The 20,231-nt window shown below is 38.6% G+C and overlaps 1 protein-coding gene across 5 annotated transcripts in view; it reads left to right on the top strand.

Moving 5' to 3' along the window:
• PDE8A (phosphodiesterase 8A) overlaps nt 1–20,231 on the top strand; it is a 153,264-nt gene that overhangs the window by 114,682 nt on the left and 18,351 nt on the right. For all 5 annotated transcript variants that reach the window (XM_009897276.2, XM_054169197.1, XM_054169196.1 and 2 more), the window contains 11 exons: nt 2,072–2,128; nt 4,705–4,895; nt 6,095–6,151; nt 9,086–9,143; nt 10,540–10,628; nt 10,856–10,934; nt 12,444–12,581; nt 16,780–16,868; nt 18,118–18,169; nt 18,262–18,304; nt 19,139–19,216. In XM_009897276.2, the coding sequence (XP_009895578.1) occupies nt 2,072–2,128; nt 4,705–4,895; nt 6,095–6,151; nt 9,086–9,143; nt 10,540–10,628; nt 10,856–10,934; nt 12,444–12,581; nt 16,780–16,868; nt 18,118–18,169; nt 18,262–18,304; nt 19,139–19,216 (931 nt within the window). The remainder of the gene's footprint in view (nt 1–2,071; nt 2,129–4,704; nt 4,896–6,094; nt 6,152–9,085; nt 9,144–10,539; nt 10,629–10,855; nt 10,935–12,443; nt 12,582–16,779; nt 16,869–18,117; nt 18,170–18,261; nt 18,305–19,138; nt 19,217–20,231) is intronic.

Below are 20,231 nucleotides of genomic sequence, written 5' to 3'. Positions count from 1 at the left end.
AGCATCTGAAACACAGTCACTGGCAATACAGGGTTTATCTAATTTTTAAGAATTCCCCTTGGACTGAGACTAATAGTCTAAGGGTATGCTGGCCTTTTGGATGGGGTTTTACATACCCCCAAATGCCAGTGAAGTTCAGCTCTGGATCTGAACCTCCCAACTCAGGGCCATCTCTTGGCATAACTGCAAACACTTGCTGCTTTATGCTGGCAGCTGAAGTGTACAAAATAAATGTTTCAAAATTTAATTTGAAGTGTGGTTATGTTCAGATAAGTGACTGTGAAAAGGCATCTCTTACTCAATAGATATGCTCCTTCTGTGTCCTTCAAACATTTCTGCTGCTCTTACTGATTCAGAATAAACAGTTACTACTGCCAGGGCTGCAAAACCAGTAACACCGGTGCAAAAAGCTGGATTGCATCCTGCTTATGTGCATTACCACCAAAAGTATTTACTGTTTTACTAGGGAAGATTTTGAATAATTGGATGATGGGCCACAAAGGAGAATAGAGGAGCTTGATTCTTCCAACTGGAGAGGGATTTCTGGTCTTGAAATTAGAAAAAGAATGACTGGAGAGTATTTAAATTAAGCTGATCTGACCAGAAAGACCATCAGTTTTTAGAGACCCTCTTAAATAACACAGGCAGACACTGTTTCCTGCCTTGTTTTTGCAGGCATGATGTTGCAATTTTGCCTTGACTTGTTTCTTGCTTACTTAATGTTGCAGTGATGATTTCCAAGTTGATAATATAAATAGAATCACACATGAGAAACTCTGAGGGCTGAGCAATGGAGCAGTAAGGTCGTAGGAAAAATGAAGAGTGTAATTCTAAAATATTTCTCTGCAGGATGTGCTGATGATTCTAGGAAGATTTCTAGGCTGCAAAGCAATAAATCTGATCATCAAGTGTGGTTTTTTACTTTGAAAAAGAGCAATGTAAAAATGCTGTCTTTGTGCTCAACAGATCTTTTCTTTGTACATAAGAATCCAGAGATAGCTTCGATTTACTGCGTTGCCAAAAGTAATTTTTTTCTGCCTTTTTTATTCCAGTTAGTTTTGAAGTTTGTGTAACTCCAAGAACCATTGGTTTCTGTTTCCTGTTTTGAATCAGGGGCATTGTTAGTCCTGCTTTTTTAGTTTTCATGTGAGACCAGAGGTGCAAAATATTTAAGCACATGAAAGTGCAGATCCTCGCTTTGTGGGAATTCCCGAAGAACCTAGTCTGTGTAATCCTATTAGAGTCTTCCTCTGTATTTATATGTTTAGCTACTTCAGAAAGTCTGTCTCATACCAATTGAAGAATTTGTGTTCAAGCTTGATTAATCATTAATTGTATCAAAGAGAAACAGTTGCAGTGAACAGCATTTCTGGTCATTGACCTCCACTCCTTGAAGTGGCACAAGAAGGAAATGCATCCTAAGCTAAATTGTTTGCCTCTGTTACTTGAACGGAATCTAATGTGAGAATCACTGGCATGAAGAAAGCATGGCATAAGACAGCATTTTTGATACATGCCTCAGCGAGTACAAATAGCTGAGTTCTGAGACCCTTCCTAGAGGGCCTGGACAGAAAGAAAGGAATGCAGGGAGAAAGCTCTTGGAGAAATGAAATTAGTGTGTTTCTGTAATACTTTTGAGCAGTTGTTAAGTTTGAAATTCTAAGAGCAAGTTATGTACTTTTGCCTTTCATCTGGAGATTTAATGCTTTTTCTTGTACTTTAGCAAAAGCAATTTTTAAATACTCCCATGTTTTGCAGAACAGCCAGAGTGATACAGAGGATACAGAAAAATAATCAGCTGTCTACCAAACTTTCATGACTTATCCATTACTTTATGTTTAAAATAACAACTAAAAAAAAAAAAAGACTTGTTGATGTCTAACTGTGCTAATGCAGCTTAGCATATAAATTTACAAAAGCAAAATAAGACCTTCATGAAGATGCAGCCTCATAATGATAGCAATATATCTGTAAGACAGTGGTAAATAAGAAATGTCTTATCTAGCAGAACTAATTTTTCTTCTTCTCTAGGTGGATTTCTGTTAACAGAATCCCTTCTTATTTTTTCTAGGCGCCAGTAACAGATGTGCAGTTTGGCCCTATGAGACTTCATCAAAATCAACTTCAGGTAATACAGAAGTTCAAACTGAAGTCTTAATTTCTAAAACATCACAGATACTTGCCTTAAATATATGAGTGAAATGTTTGGGGTATAGAGATCCTCAGAAAGCATTTTTTGCAAGTAATAATGTGTACCTAACAGGTTTTTGTCATGACATTCTATGTGATGTCCTAGAAATCCTGCCTATTTTCTCTAGTCATCTCTCAGTTCATAAAAATAAAGCTATCTGACATCATTTCTGCTATCAGTTAGCTTGTAATTAGTTTAGTGTATGTCTTGTTTTGTACTTTACTGGTAGTTAATTCTTAATCAAAGTCTCATCAAAATGATGCTAAGAGAAATGTCCTGTCAAGGTCCATTACACCAGCATTATCACTGTTACCAGACTTGCGGTATCATCAGAAAAGATATGAAGTAAGCTTAGCAAAGTGTATTTTTTTGTTGTTGTTATTCTTTTTCAACTGGCATTAAGGAATCCTCCTTTATCTCTTTATTAATAAAGGTTGTATATCAGTTATCCCCTTATTTTGTCTGGGATAGTTATGATGTTTGCAGATACATGACCTGTTTAGACTTCCTCTGAAAATTTTTCTGTATCCCAAGGCATACAGAAGCATTAATAATTCAAGATATTCCTCAGTCAGTAATTACAGAAATCCTGAGTAAAAGTAATCTGGAACTGCAGTTCAACATCTTCCTGAGCTGTTAGTCAGAACAGACAGTAATATCATCAAGCATCTGATCTGAGGACAGTCTCAAGTAGCTGTTCCTCTAGTATAAATTAGAAGCATTCCTTGAATATTTCTGCCCCCTTTATTGGTACTAATGATTTTATCACTTCTGTTCAGTCACAGGCCACCTTCAAATTCTACCAATTTATGGTCATAATACAGCTGGCAGGACATTTGTGCCAGAATCAATCATACCGCTCAGATCTGCTGATTTTCTGTGCTGTTGTTGAAAACCATTCTTCCACTCTTAGAGTCTTATAAATTAACTTCACTAAATGTAGCCCAAACTATGACATGTTTTTGCAAACAGTTTTGCAGGTTGCTATAAAAGGAATCCCAACTAAATGAGAACAAATTTCTTCGTTCTTACAAAACTATGCACTACATGGAAATACTAAGATTTACTGGTAGACATCCCACCAGCCTAGTCCTAAGTGTAACCAGCACTGGAATACCTAAATTCACCCAGAAGATAAATGGCAGCGAGATGTGGTGCAAGTCACATATGTGCCACATTATTGTCTGGCCAAAGCATGTATCTAAGTGTGGTTTGATTAAATTAGAAAGATTGGTGTCTCAAACAATGCAGGAAATGCTGGTTTAGTTATCCATCTTTCCCAAAATACTGCATATACTGAGTCACCCACAAACTCAGCACTAATGTAGATCTATAGTCTGCTATTATGTGTATTGTAGAATAGAATAGACCAGACCAGGTTGGAAGAGACCTTCGAGATCATCGCGTCCAACCTGTCATCCAACACCATCTAATCAACTGAACCATGGCACCAAGCACCCCATCAAGTCTTCTCCTAAACACTTCCAGTGATGGTGACTCCACCACCACCCTGGGCAACCCATTCCAATGGGCAATCACTCTCTCTATGAAGAATTTCTTCCTGACATGCAGTCTAAACCTCCCCTGGTGCAGCTTGAGACTGTGTCCTCTTGTTCTGGTGTAGGGTATTCTTTCAGGCAAAAGAAGTTTCCTTCTTCCTTAACAGATTTTATTTGTCTTCTGTACCATATTCAATCCTAGAATTTAAAATACATTTGAGAAGGAATTGGCCTTTATCATGCTTTGTGTATACAGGCATCAAACTGATTTTTAAGAAGCTCAGAGATTAATGTTATTGGCAATTACACAGCAAGTTAGGACAGAGAAAATACTGTCTCACAGATCTGACAGCCATTTCTGGATTTCAACCACAGTAATCTCCTTCTCTATGTAAATCCCATGGCAAACTTTGCACAGGAGTGATTGGCCATTGGAATGGACTGCCCAGGAAGGTGGTGGAATCACTGTTACTGGAAGTGTTTAAAGTAAGAGTGGATGAGGCACTTATTGCCATGTATTAGTTGACTAGATAGTGTTGGGTGATAGGTTGGACTCGATGGTCTCGAAGGTCTTTTCCAGCTTGGTTAATTCTGTATTCTGTATTTCAAACATCAGGAGGTACTCCATATACAGGATACTGCTTATGATTTAAGTCTTTCATATGTTCATCTTGACCAGCCTGTCTGTAATTTCCAGAAATCCCATAGAGTAGGCTGCATCCAGTACTTAGGGGAAGAAGAGTGGGGTCACTGCCCCCCATGTACACTGTCAGAAATATAGGCCTCTAGTCCCAACTGATTGCCCAAGCTCTCTTTGTAACTTATGATGAGTCACTTCATCCTGTATGGATATTAATGTTGCTTGCAGGCTGTTTTATCCACTTGAAACACCTCTCTATGCAGACAATTATGAAAAAACAATACTCTGTAGGAAGCACTTCTGTTAAAAACAATGAATTAAGCCTTGGAAGACTTGTTTGTAATGATTGTAATGATTCACTGTCTTTAACCTAGGTACTTTTAGTGTTTGCCAAAGAAGATAACCAGAGTAACGGGTTCTGCTGGGCGTGCGAGAAAGCTGGATTTCGATGTAATATTGCCCGGACACCCGAGTCTGCACTAGAATGCTTTCTTGATAAACACCATGACATTATCATTATTGACCATAGACATTCCAGATACTTTGATGCAGAAGCATTATGCAGGTAAGTGTAATTAATATTTAACTATAGAGTTAACTCATTATCAAAGTTTTTTGCTTTTATATGACCCTTTTATAAATCTACCAGTCATTGATTATTTGGTTTTTTGGACAGATATCCATGAGCAGCGTTAAATAGTGTTACCACAGTGCTTTACATCTGATAGCTGCAGCACTTTTGCTTTTGTGCTAGGATATCTGAAGCTCAATCTGACTTGAAGCCACAGCATGAAAATTTCTTCCCAAACTGAAGGGTTTTGTTTGTTGGATTTTGGTTGTGGGTTTTTTTTCCTCTCTTTGTTCCTCAAATACTTGCTTCCTTGTTTGCACATTAAATTAACTGCAAAGCTTGCATGTGCCACCAGTCAATTTAGTGAGTACATTCACTTCCTTAGTGTTCTGAATTTTTTTTAAAATGTGATTTGCTGTTGAGTAACTCCAGATGCAAACAGGCAGTGTTTTGTGTGCACATTTCCATACCTACAACATTTGAAAATCTGTTATGAAGAACAGAGTTGAAAACTGATTCCAAAAATACTTTGACAAACTGCTGTAAAGTATGAAAAATGGAGAAAAGGATTTGCCTCTCTGAGTCTCTTCCAGAGACTTGACAGACAGTGGTGCCTTGCTTCAGTGACTTTCCAGTGAAATACCCCTTGGGAATGTGTCTAGACTAAATAACAGTCTGTAAGGTAGGGGGTGGCAGGGTCAGATTATGTACCCTGCGTCTGTGGGGGGTTCAGGGCACTGGGACATAGGCTATTCTCCTTGCTAAACTAACTAGATAAGATCTTTGTCAGACAAAGACTAGATATCAGCTCTGTTCCCCGTATTACCTTTTTACCATTCTGTCCCAGAATAAGGTAATGCTCCTGAAATGAGTGAATCCAAGCCCTTCAAACAAGTCCATTATGTGCCATTTCAGAGTAGAGAGTGATTGCTGTTTGCCTATTGGGAGTATTTGAGGTTTAGATTAATTGTTATTCCCTGTGTCTTTTCTTTTAATGGAGTCTCAGACACTGCTAAATTTATTCTCCTTTCTTAGTGGTCCAGCAAGCTTGGGATTTGATTTCTGTTTTTGTTGTTAAACCCTTTAAAAGAAGACCTTTGAAGAAAAGTAATGTGTGAAGATTCTGTGCAGTCATGTTTTCTGAAATGTGAACTTAAAAAAAACTGTTTAACAATCTTGCTTTTTATTTAAAGGTCTATCAGAACTACAAAACCCTCTGAAAATACAGTAATTATTGGTGTAGTACGAAGGTAAATACTCATATATTTACTTTCATGTGATCAACAAAATGTAAATCTTAGCTTTGGAAAAGCAAATAGAATATTAGAAAGCTTGAATTAGAACTTCTTATTTTGCTAGTGATGATGTGTCATACTGTGTAAGAGTTTTCACCATCTTTGACCACAGGTTTGGCACAGGACTTTGGATTTCTAGTTTTTGCTAGAGAAATCCAACTGTGGTGGTGTTTTTCTTTGTTTTGTTTTTTCCCCCCCTTCTCCTCATCACTGGAGGCTTTAGGGGTATGTTTTAAATAGCCTCTACAACATCATGCACAGAACTGTGGAACTGCCTCATAAATCTGTATTTTGATATTAATAAAAATAATGGTTTAAACCTTTCTTGATCTGTCTTTCAGTCTGATTAATCTGAGGCCAAATGGAAGATCTGTTGAGTTACCAAAAGAATATTTAAAACCCCCCCAAAACAACAACAAAAACCAGCTGTAGAACAATTTGATCAAAGTATCACCTGAACATAAAATTAAAACAAACTAAAAAAAGACTATATTATCTCAGTAAAGCAGAATATATGCTTCCCCTCCCCCCTTTTCCCTCTGAAAACTTTACTTCTGTATCATAAAATAATGTAGCAGTAACAAAAATGCAATATATTTAAGCTGAAATCAAATAAACCAAATATGAATGTCTAAAGTACAATTTTGGGACTGTTTTATATTGAAGACCCATTCTGAGGTGTTGAAATTTCCCATTAAAAAATCCTGTTTTCCACTACCCTCTCCAGGGAACAAAAAACCCTAATTAAAATTTCCAGTGGATTCCATTGTGAATATAATCTTTAATGTCTTTATGCGAGGAAGTCTTCTGACTTATGGTAATTGTCAGAATTTCTCTCATTGAACTAATAGAAAAGAGGGGGAACTCAGGAGCTTCTTCACGTACATCAGAGAGAGAGATCTAAGGTTCTGTAGGTCAGCAGTTCCTTTCAAAAGTGAGGGGATCTTGGAATCTGGGCTTGCTGACCGCCATTACGAAATTGTTCAAAAGGAGCTTTTCCCTGTAACTCTTTTTCCCCTCCCAAACATTCACATTGTGGGTTAGAACATGATAATAGTCCCCTGTGGTGACAATATCTCAGAAGCTTAGATTTTCAAACTTTTCAGATGTATCTAGTACTTATGGCTAATCCAGGACCTGCAGGCAACCTACAAGAATAGAACAGAATAGAATTAACCAGGTTGGAAGAGACCTTTGAGATTATCAAGTCCAACCTATCATCCAACACTATCTAATTAACTAAACCATGGCACCAAGCACCCCATCCAGTCTCTTCCTAAACATCTCCAGTGATGGTGACTCCACCACCTCCCTGGGCAGCCCATTCCAATGGCCAATCACTCTTTCTATGAAGAACTTTTTCCTAACATCCAGCCTTAAGATCACCTGGCACAGCTTGAGACTGTGTCCTCTTGTTCTGGTGCTGGTTGCCTGGGAGAAGAGACCAGCCCCCACCTGGCCACAACCTCCCCTCAGGAAAGGGACTGTTTACAATGGCCTGTAGAGATAGGACGAGGGGCAATGGTTTTAAATGGCAGTAGATTTAGGTTGGATGTTATGAACAAGTTTTTTACCATGAGGGTAGTGGAACACTGGAACAAGTTGACCAGGAAGGTATTTGAGGCCCCATTCCTGGACATATTCAAGGTCAGGCTAGACAGGGCTGTGGGCAACCCTGTTCTAAAGGAGAATGTCCCAGCTCACTGCAGGGGGATTGGACTAGATAACCTTTGGAGGTCCCTTCCAAAGCAAACTACTCTATGATTCTATGGCTGTTGGAATCTTCAGAAGTTATGTGTTCACAGTTTGCTTCCCAGAGAGACTGAGCTGACCATGTCAGGTTTCCGTGTGTTAACACAAGCATTCTTGAGTCGCCATTTAGGATTTTGCAGAGAACTTTCACACGTTTCCTTTCTTGCTGCAAGAAGCGTATTTGTGAAAGAGCCTGACATTTAATCAATAGCATGTGGAGAGTCTTCTCCTTCATTTACCTGCAGTTCAGTTTGTTGTTTGGGTTTTGTTGGGGGTTTTTTGCCTCCTGCAGAACTCCTGTCCTTTTCCTGCGTTCTCCAGGGAGGCAGCATTATGGGATAGCTGGCATGAGGAATAGCAAGATTTTTCTGACGGCTGCCCTTCTCTCTCTGCTTAACCCTTGGCAAACTGTGTACTTTAGTAGGCACCTTTCTCATCATTCATAAGAAACAAGCCATGGGACGCAAAATTGCACACAGAAATAAAAGCTATTGTGCCACCTGCAATATTTGACCAACTTCCATCAGGTCATTTACAGAAACTTAACGTAATGGCCTACCTTCCAGACTCCAGCCATCCATTCACATGTGCTGGAGTGTCTTTTTCATAGTTTGTATAGTCATTTTTGAAAAAAATTATTCAGCTTTTAGGAGTATGTTACCCTCAAATGACAGATGGCACTGAGTAGGCAACACTAAAAATTCCATCTTCGTTCCGGCATTTTGAGCTGCCCACCTAAAATTTGGTACACTCAGGTAACAAGCAATTTCATAAAACTTTGGCCATGTAGACTTTCAAGCACAGCTTTGACTAGGGGCAGCATATGCAACAAAAAATCCAGTAGTGAACATAGAAGGACTAGTCCAACAATCCAACTAATTCATTTGTTTTCTTGAAGTATTAGTGTGTTGTGATGCAAGCAGCTTATTACATGCTAATAGGAAAATAACTCTTTGGTTTATCTGTGCCAAAGATGAAAGCTTATAAAAATCACAGAAAAGGTTTGATTCCCGATCCTATAAGGATCTAGCCATATTAGCCTTTAGTGTGACATCTGAGGTACAGGCATGTCAGTGACTTGTGAAATTTGGTCTCAGCTGATTCTAGAAATAATCTCTGAATTTCCTTCTCTAAAAGGCATGCTGATCGTGAAGAGTCATCAATATTGCCCCTCATCTCTGCTGGCTTCACAAGGGTATGTGTGTTTTACACTCCACATTTCAAAATCATCATGCAGGAAACTATCCAGAATCTTTGGTGTGAGTGACTATTTGTGTCAGTAATCCAGCCTGTAAATCTTATTCATGTTGCTTGTTCTTACATATATATATATATATATATATATATATATTATATATACCATTTCTGAACTACCATACACCAGTAGAAGTAGAATAATGCAGATTAAGTAGGTAGACATTCTCAGGAATAGAATAAGAAGTGGTGCTGAGACTTTTCTATTTTAACAGTTTATTTCAGAGCAAGTATATGATGCTTTGCTTGAAAGGTTAACACTGACAAACTTGACTTGAAGTGACTATAGCAGAGCCAGAGAGCAGCTGGCAATGAGCTGCAGAATGTGCTGTAAAAAATCTTTTCTGTCAAATGCCAGTTCACATCTGCAAACGGGCTTCAAACACCATGAAGTGGTGGCACCTGAAAAGTTTCACATTGAATCTGGCAACACTGAATCCTTGGCAACTATTCCAATTAAGCAGGGAAGGTGCTTATTAGTGTCACCAAAGTGGATTCCTCACTGCATTAATCTGACAATGGAACAAAACCAGGCATAATGCACAATGTGATTCAGAGTATTTGACTGCATGCTCACCAGATTTTTTGCTATTCCATCACCTTTGCACTTATTTGTAGTAAGATCCTAACATAGGAAATGCTCAAAATGCTAGCCTGACAATATCTGTACTTACATGTACAGAGTCATTCCAGTGGGCACATCAGTAATCTGACACATGTTCAGAATTACTTACAGATCAGAGCCTTGAGGATGGGACTAATGCCAAAGTGTAGAAAATTTTCTTTAGCAGCCTTGATGGTGGCTTACCATTTATAGTCAATCCTTGCTCCCAAACTATCAATGCATGTGGCACTTTAGCCACACATATATGGTATATATGAGATGTTTTAAAAAAATCCAAGATACTTAGGTCATTACTATACAAGCTCCAAAATGAATAATTATATACAATTGCAGGTATATTGTCAGGAAGTTTTGCTTGCTTCTGTGTATACAGTTTGGGGTATTAGCAATTGGAAACTCAATATAAATCTCAAATTTTGATGACTCGATACACAACATAATTTTTTTCTCTCTCTGGAATTGTACAACTTCATTAAAAATAGATAATTTTATATGTTGATCATGCTGACAATCACAGAGTATCTGCCACCTTTTCAAAATGCAGTAACCTGAAGAACTGTACTAGTCCCAAAACATAAACTTCTCATGTTGCTTGTGTTACAACATGTTCATTTTTGGCATATATACTCATTTTCTGGCTTTTATCAAAGCTTCATACCCTTGAGCATGGTAAATGTGCATTAATGAAATATTTTCAATCTTTTATTTGCAGAGATATGTAGAAAATTCTAATATAATGGCCTGTTACAATGAGTTGATTCAGCTGGAATTTGGAGAGGTGCAGGCACAGTTTAAACTAAGGTAATTTAACCAAAAGCATAATCCCCAAAAATTGCCAGTTCAGCCACATCCTTAAAAAAATGTATTTATGTTAATGTATTGCAATTAATTATTGAATGTCAGTTAATTGAAGAAAATATATTAATCATAAAAGTTTATCCAGTATGTAGTTGCAATATCTTATTTTCATGTAGAATAAGAATTTTGTGGGTTAAATTTAATAAAATACCTTTTTTTTTCCCCTCCAGAGCATGTAATTCATTATTTACAGCATTAGAGAAAAGCCAAGAAGCCATTGAGATCACAAGTGAAGACCATGTAATACAGGTTTGTTCCAGTTATTTTTGTATCTTATTTCATCCATGATCACATTTACTCATTCTTTCAGTATAAGAGTCTAACCTAACTTAATGGTCCTAAAAAGATTGGAGTGGGTTTAGCTAGAGAGCAGGAATATTTTTTTTTCTCTCTCTCTTTATTTAATGTTTCTTTTAGATCATGAATTAGTGCAGCCACTGGCATGCATGCATTCTTTCACAAAAGAATAAAAAATTGTGTGTCAATTTGATGCTCTTGAAAAGCAAATTTGATTGATGTTCTATTTACATAAAGATAGTGCACTTTTTCTCTTGAATCTAATACTATTTGATGGACTGGAATTCTTGGGCCAACTGTTTCTCAGTGTAATCTTCTCTTTAGAATTTCTTTTAAAAGGGGAAAAGAAATTGTGCTTAGGTTTGCAGTCTTGAAAAACATCATCTTTATAGAGGAGTTAGTCCCATCCCTAGCCGTGAAGGCTGTGAGGAGTGATTTTATTATCAGTAAAGAGCTTCAGTCTAAGCTTCTGGGAATTAGAGCATCCGTATAAATTGTACCCTCTTGACCCAAATCTTGACAACAGCAGTTTCATTGAAGGATGTGCCTTCTTTCATCCCTTTTACAAAAATAACAGAACACATCCTGAAGTAGTTTTGAACACATTCATTCAGCCCAGATTTCGTCCTTCTGCTGACAGCCCCATAATACAAGAGAACCAATGTGCAAGAGCCCCAGAGCTCTGGCAGGCAGGGCTTCCCCAAAATTCCTTTTGAAAGGAGCCTCTAGGGGGGAACTTTTAGGAGCAGAAGGCATCCAGTGACACCCTTTAAATTTCTCTCATATTGAAACACTGTACGTCGTGAAGCGTTCAGAGGCTGTTATGACAGGGCCTGTGTTGTAACTCAGCTAGTTAGAGTGCTGTGAAGATGTGGGCTATGGGTACCAGTCTTCAGTTTTGTTGGGCAAGGGCCACAGAATTGCAGCAAAGTGCAGCATTTAGATCAGAGGGAAAGTTACTTTATGAGATCACACTTCTTGCAGTCTGCTTGCTGGGCTTTGCCTGGACAGGGAAATAGCAATGGTTTGTCCTTACACACAATAAGATGCTGAATTTGTCAATAAATAAGGTTAATATTCCTGTAGTAACCCACCATCTAATTTGAGAGTTTTAGGAACACTGAGGTAAATTTGAGGTTTATAGGTTTGAGAACTGACAGCTCATTTTTCAGGAGCTCATGTTGTCTGTCTAAACTCTGTGGATATGCAATATTTGGCAGTTTCCATAATTTCCCTCTTTCTGCTCACATGCACACCCTCTGCACAACTCCTCTAGCATGGGCATTCCTCTTTTTGCTCCATAAAGAAAAATAATGTATGTATCTCTCTCAGAAGCAGTCCATACAGAGATTTATTTCAGGCTGGGAAAGAAATCCCCTGTTTAGCAAACAGGGAAAAAGGGGATTCTGTAGTGTTTTAAGCATACCATTGAGTGGGGTTTTGTTTGTTTTTATTTCACAGTATGTCAATCCTGCTTTTGAAACAATGATGGGCTATCAAATAAGTGAACTAATAGGAAAGGAATTAACAGAAGTGCCTATAAATGAAAAAAAAGCTGATTTCCTTGATACTATCAATTCCTGCATAAAGCTGGGAAAGGTGAGTATCATTTACCATTTGCTGCCTGTAAAAGTTACTGTTGTGCAGGGGGGACGTGATGTACCTTGCAGCTTCACAGATGTGTAGGATTTGCAGCTCAACCCAAGTTACTCAAACAAGAAGAGGAAGTTAAAAAAAGCTCATTTTTAAGGGGTTCTTTCTCTTTTCTTGCTTGGAAGAGGAAGATGTTTTACAAACATAAGTGACGTGTTGTGTTTCTTTACAATATATGCGGTAGGTAGCAAAAAACATGGGAGTACCAAAGAGAAATGGGGTGGATTCACGTGTTATCCAGTGTGATGTAAACGAGAAAAGGTCTGTGTTGAACCATTTCAGCATGAAATGTGGAAACTGATTTGCAAGTTCAGAACGTAAAAATAGCAGAAGAGACATTTACAACATGACTTGAGAGCAGTAGGCAGTGTCAGCTGCCCAAGTCTTTTATTCTCCAGTGACATGGGAGATGCCTAATGGATTTCCATTAGAAATCTTTGTTGCATCAAGGAAGTGCATGAGGCATTGCATCTGGCTTCAAGGGAAGCCATTACAGAGAGACATTACTGTTTGCCTGGTAGCTCCATGATGTTCCTTTGGGATTGTTGTGGCTGTAGTGTGAGGATCCATCTAGGAACTTTCATTTGCATTTTGACAAAAAGATGTATTTACATCTTCTGATGTAAATCTTACAGCTTCTGATGTTATTGAAAATGTCAAAGTACCTTATAGCAAGAAGATCATGGAGGTTATGCAAGGAGATTTGGGGATTGGCGTGTTTGTAGGCACCTCATGGCACATGCTCAGACCTGAGTCAGGATAGAGAGTTGGATCGTACTGACTGTGGGGAAGCAGCATATTATTGACACAGACCTGGGAGATACTAAAATGAATCCTGGCACTCTGTGTATCTAGGCAGTGATGTAAAAGCTCTGATGAGTCATACTCTGTTAATCAGGGTACTAATGCAAGCATTCATCGACAAAAGCTGCACTCTGGCTGGGTGAAGATTGCATGTGCATTTCAGCAAGAATATGTCAGTCATTTCTACACATATTGGTCTTTGGAAGAGATTCCAGCAATAATATCTGTGATTATGGTGCTTCACACCTCTGTTGCCTGACTGAAAATATTTCAGTAAGTGTATGTAATGCAAAAGTGATGTTAGGATGGAGTTAAAATTCAAATACATTAGATGTGTCAGGCTTTAAAGCCACAACATCAATTCTCAAGATACGAAGTGATCAAATTTTTAATGTTTTAGTGTGCTGATAAAAAAGGTCTTTAATAACAGAAGTGTATTTTACTCTGAATGGTAGAAATCTTACCCTAATCCATCTCTTTTCTCGCATTTCTTTTACTTCTGACTCTAGAATTTCCATCTGTGAGGGCTAAAGAAATACTACTTATTTCAACCTGTCTGGAACAGCTTTATCTGGTTTAGGTGAATACACTCTGTTGACATGGGTTTTGTATTCCCTTTGGAACATTTTATAGTATGCAATCTATGTAGCCTTACAGCTACGTATTAATTGAGTTAATTGCAAATTAAATTCTTACAGGAAGTATTTCTGAGTAGAGGTTAACTGCGCAGAGCAGCCTTTGAAATACTGCAGCCTTCTGAAGGTGCTTTAGTTTGAAAACATTTGTGTCAAGATGTTACAGCATTTTCAGAGGTGCCTAACTTGTGTCTGGATCATTCTGAGGTGGTCTGTTTTTTCCAGGCTTGTGATTTCCTTATATCCTAAATTTAAAAGACTGTTTCCCTTTATAGTAGGCTATATATTGGCTACTGCGGGTTGTAGCATACCCCAAAAGCCAACTATGCACTGCTGTGATATTCTCCATCAACAGGCTGGACTTTCCTAGTGGAACAAACATGTACTATAACAAAAAACAATAGAAAGCAAATTTTCTGATCTTCAGAAAAATGCAAGCTGTGTAAAATTTACCTCTTGCCTTTAAATGCAGTTTAGGAAGATCAACTCTTGCAGCATTTCTCCTCTTGTGCTGATAATGACAGCAGTGTGATCCAGTTCAATACATTCAAGCAAAAGTTCATAGGCATTATACACAGAAACTCCTAATTGCATGGTACATGGAGTTTCTTGGGTTTGCATGGTACATGGAGTTTCTTGGGTCAGGATGTTGTTTCTCTTACCAAAAAAAAATACATCTGCATGTTGATTTTTTTTGTTACTACAGCTGGCTGCAATTTGTAAGAAGGCAATGTTATTGAAAGGCATTCTCACCCCTCCATACTTGAGGAGTTAAAAAAGGAGTTGTACTTTCTTCAGCCTTCTGTTTCATGATTTAAATTACATCCATTAAGATGAAATGTGTGGTTCTGCCTAGAATTCTTGCTGCCTCTGATCTCTGCAGCTTGACACAAAGCTCTTTATCTTAGTTCTGCTTTTTCTGAAGTGAGATGAGCAGCTATCAATAAATCAGACAAAATACACAATTCCTCTTGCTTCTGGGGAATTCTTTCCAAGATAGCTGTCTTTACAGGAGAGCAGGCATACACTATGACAGAGGGTGATGGCAATTGCTTCCCATCTCAGCCTTACTTTGGGGGAGATTTTTTTTCATGACATTTTGTGTTTATTGTGGTTTGCTTTGTCTACAAGTAGCTCACTGAACTTTGCTGCCTAGCTCAAGAAGTCCCAGTTTTAAAGGAAGGCTGGATTGGGGGAATTACTTAGTACAAATGTGTGGTGCTCAGTGGATGGATGCACACTGTAGCCTGCTTAATGAAGTTCGAAACTTCAGCATTGATTTTATTAATTTTTTCATGTGTGGGGGGGTTTATCCTGCATTTGATTCCAGAACACCAAGGGATGCAGACATGTCTGATCACCGTACTTGTGCGTCTGTAATGTAGACGTAATGATGAGCTTGACTGACAGCACATCTTGAGAAGTAGTTCTTTTCTGTTGGATTGCTGACAGAGGCTCTGTGAGAGAGCATATGGTGTTATTAAACTATGTTTAAGTAATGTCCCTGGGAGAAATGTACCTACCAGCAGGAGTTTGGCCTGGACCTTCTATTTCTCAAAATTCTGCTGACCTTTTCCCTCACACATTTCCTACCACAGTTTCACAGGTTTTAGAAATTCCCAAGTTGAAAAAATGATCTGTTGACTAAGAAGACCACATTAGTGAATAGCCTGTCTCGAGAAGGATGCACTTTCAGTGAGGGAATTATCTAATCTATACCATATGACTTCACCCCTGTGTGCATATTCTGGTTTAACAGCTGGGTTAGAGATCAGTTCCTCATCTCTGCCTCATCCCGGGTGTCAGGAAACTATTGATATGCATACTTTTAATTATGAGAGCGTTGAATTTTGTGATGTTTGCTTTATCTTCATTTGTATTCACCATGCAGCTCACAAGATACTATGCTCACTGCTCAATTTGTCATGCACAATTCTTTTCTTCAACAAATCCTTGAAAAAGCCTTTGATTTTTTTTTTCCCCTGCCCTGCCTGTCACCACGCAGCTCTCTGGAGTCTTTATTTGCTGGCTCCATCAACATAACATCTAACATAAGTACTTCATGAGGGTATTTTCAGACATGTTTGTAAGACCTGATCTACAGTCTGCTGAACTCAACAGAAAGACAGCAATTGGCATGAGTAGTTTGTATTAAGTGAAGATGCAATATGGCATCAATTATTTATTAATCACTTGGTATTCGCTTAGATGCCCTGCTCAAAATATGCATCTGTTAAAAAAGATCAACAGCAACTATTCAAGGGATGGAACTGTTGCCAAGACTGTAAATCTTGTCAGCTATCAGGTTACAAAAGACTGGCTCTGTTGAATGGTTGCTAGCCTCTGTGCTGCTGCCAGAAATGACAAAGAGAGGTCTTTGCCAGGTCTCCCCCCAGTGACCCCAAACACCATTGAGGTAGGATTGGGAAAAGAATACATGGTGCCAACTCCTAGAGGACTTCAGGTTTGGCTGCTGCTATCAGGGCACTCACAGGCTGCCCCTCTGGAAGTTTTCAGTGCATTGGCAGCAACACAGTGACCTACAGGTTAGGTAGAGGGGAGAAATTCAAGGGTGAGCACAGCTGAACCAGTCCTGACTGGCTTTGTATTGTAAGACAGCTTTTAATGAAAAAAAGGTATGAAGCTACAGCTTCTTTTCCTGTTTTATCTGAACTTCCTCACACTTGAATTCCTTGTTTCTTTAGGAATGGCAAGGAATGTACTATGCGAAAAAGAAAAATGGAGATAGCGTACAACAAAATGTGAAGATACTACCTGTTGTTGGACAGGGAGGGTAAGTATGGGTCAGAGCCATGATTTAGGGCTGAATCAAGGTTTAATTCAGAGTTCAGCTGTTTTCAGCAGATGTTGGATTATCCTGTTACTCTCTTTATGTACCATTTATATACATATATATACACACATACACACTTTGTATATGCTGTTGACTATATAAAGCAAACTTAAGCAAGGAACAGAGCCTTCGATCTCTGTATTTAACTCCTTGGGGCAAAACTAACTTGTGCAGAGGAAGTGAAATTCTCCTAATTCTCCTCAAAAAAGGAGCCAAAGTTGCAGATGTGCTCACATGGGCTCATCTACTCATGGCTGTTGCCAAGAATCTTTATGTGATGAGGTCACTGTGTGCTTTGATCCTGCTTAAAATTCAAACATGTCTTAATTTTTGGGCAACTCCACTTGGTCCTCAAATAGAGCTTTTGGAGCACATGGATAGATGTTAGTTGTTCCTGCCTTTATAATGGCTTGTTCCATATGATATTGGGAAAGAAAGTGGATCAGATTGCATGCAGTCGTAGTTTCTAAGCCTTCTAAGGTAACACAAACATTCATTAGAAGCGTGGCACGTTATCTTCCAGACTTGGCTGAGACAATTGGATAGAAAGCTGTGTCTTCATGAAGGAAAGGCCAAATGCAGCTTCTTCATGCAGTTACTTCCTGGGGGAATAAAAAAAAATGAAGGGGGGAAAAAAAAAAAAAAAGTGGGTTGTGTAGAGTTCATTCCTGGAAGTAATTAACATTCTCTACTCTCCATCAACAGAATAAAAACATATTTTCAGCCTAAGATGCCAAACTTGTAAGACCAATACATATTGCATACATTGCTGCCTATGGAACAATCTAAGCCTAAGCCTGTTTGTGTTTGTAGCTGGCTTAGGAAGTTTCCTGATAATCAAGAATTCTGCATTAAGTTTGATTGCTATATGCCTAAATCCTGTAGAAGGTTTTGATTGTTGGACTGCATTGTTATGTGTTTCACATACCTTAAATATCCTACAGTAGCCCCGAAGAAGCTGAGGCAGAGATAAACAGGAGGAGACAATCTTTGCAAGGGATATTTCTGTTCTGTATTCCCTCTCATGTGCAGAACTGTAGGTGTTTCTTTTTTCCATTCTCAGTTGAGCCTTCCTGTCAGAACAGGATTTGTTCTATATTAATTTGTTGCTCTTACCCATTTTGTGCATCAGCACTGAATTAGAGCTGAGGTTTGCATGGCAATTAACACACTGTTTTTTTACCTACAGAAAGATTAGACACTATGTGTCAATTAGTAGACTGTGCAATGACAACAATAGGGTAAGTGAATATACTGCTATGCTTGCTTTAGTTTGAGCCCTCAATATAATGGGAAGGTTCCGACTAACTGGATTTCTCATCCTAAATTGTAGGTGGAGAAGACATGTGAACGTGTTCAGGCTGAATCTCAGACAGGTATGAGACACCTCTTTTGTCCTAATAAGCAGAGAACTTACTTGAAGAAAGAATAAGCCCATTGTTATGATCCAGTTGCACAGGACAGTCTGAACACTGCTATTTGGTTAGTGATAAGCCAGGAATCCAGCTCAGAAGGCAGTAAAACAAGTAAAAGCCTTCTTTTGCTGCCTGCCTTATTGTTGTAGAAGTAATATAAAGCAATCCACCCTTTAAAGTGCAGTAATAGGAGCCCAAGTAGGTATTGTGTTATTGCAGGATTCAGTTTCACATTTCATTTGTAGGTAGTGGATCCATGTGACAGAAATAAGATGGATGCTGCCTATCTGTCATGTTGCTGTGGCTGTTCTGTAGCTAGTGGAATATTGACATGTGGGTAGAAATGAGGATGACCAACACTGCCATTTACTCTCATCCCACATATCAACACTTCAATTAAGACATCCATGGCGTCCATGCTGCAGGTCCTTTTTAATTGTAGCCCTGGTAGCTGTATCTGTGGGAGTCCACAAGGGGCCTAGGATATGTTGCCTAGTTTGCTAGCGTAGTCACCCAAGTGTACCAAAGCAGACTACTTTGCGGCAGGCAACTACAATTGTGTCACTGTGTCATAAGAGTAACTTCCCCTTCAGGCTGTTAGGTTGGTTCTGCAAAAATACTTCAGTGTGTTCTGCCAGGGAGTACTACTGGGTTCATGCCAGTGTAATTTGGCAAGTTTAAAAACTAGCTTTCCTCGACTCTCATCTGCTATCAGCCTTTCTCTGAGGTTCAGTTCCTCTAACATGTAACTTAGGCACAGCTCGATGTCATTGTACAATATAATTTTCTCCACAGATATTCAGACTTGCAGACACAAAGACAGGAGGAAAGGATCACTAGATGTCAGATCCACAACCTCCCGAGGGAGTGATGGTATGTTAAACAAGTAGATTTAAAAAATTCCTGTATCTATTCAGATTTTTATGTGCATAAATACACACACACGTACAAATACAGCTAAGTATGTGTGTGTGTGTGTGTGTGTAAATGTACACAGGAACAAAACAGCAAGTCATCAATTCACAAACAGGGTTGCATTGGTGAAATAGCTCTGTTTTCTTCTCTGGAACTACTTTAAGTCTGTTTTCAAACCAGTGGAGAATGGAAGGCTATTGACTACTATCCTGCATGGGAGACCTCATGAGATTCAACACAGATACTTTCACATACAAATAACAAACTCTAAACCTAAGAAATTATGAAGAAAACAGATTTTGTTTTCTTTCCACTGTGTTGTATTTTGCTTCATTAGATCACCCAAAACTTGATAGATATGTCACCTATTCAAAACTGTTAGAGAATTTTGTTAAAGCATACATCATTGCAGTCTTGGTAGCACACAGTAGTGAAATATGGAAGTAGGTCTGTGGCAATGAGAATAATATCGTGCTCCAGCATCACAAAAATAGCTTCTTAAGAGCTGCTCAGCACAAAAAGGAACAGAGATGTGTCTGCATTTATAGGTAGCACAACATTATTATCCAGAAAAGTCCCATCTTGGCTTTTTCTCTACAGAATCAAAATTGCTAGCTGATAGAAAACAATTTTCAATTTCCAACAAGTAATAGGCCAGAAACTCTGCTGTTTTAATTTGGCATAGCTATCTTCACTTCAGAGGAGCTTCACTGATTTACCTCAGCTTGGAAGCTGACTCATGACTTGTCGTGTTGCATCAGGCAGCAGAAGTAGATATATCCTATATTAACCTAAGTACAATAGTTACCTACCTGTGCCTGCCAGTTTATACACACACATCTGTATAGTCTTTTGACTGAGGTTTTTCAGTGAAAATTAGTTAAAAATCAAAAGCCATAACTTAGCCAGGCTGTTACAGCTATTTGTCTCTGATCAGGGAAATCAGTGGTTCAACAAGCATCTTTTTGCACTT

This window comes from Dryobates pubescens, chromosome 17 (genome assembly GCF_014839835.1).
Source record: "Dryobates pubescens isolate bDryPub1 chromosome 17, bDryPub1.pri, whole genome shotgun sequence".
In the NCBI taxonomy this organism is placed as follows: domain Eukaryota; kingdom Metazoa; phylum Chordata; class Aves; order Piciformes; family Picidae; genus Dryobates; species Dryobates pubescens.
Note: the sequence above shows the minus strand (reverse complement) of the source record. Positions and strands in the feature narration are given on the sequence as shown.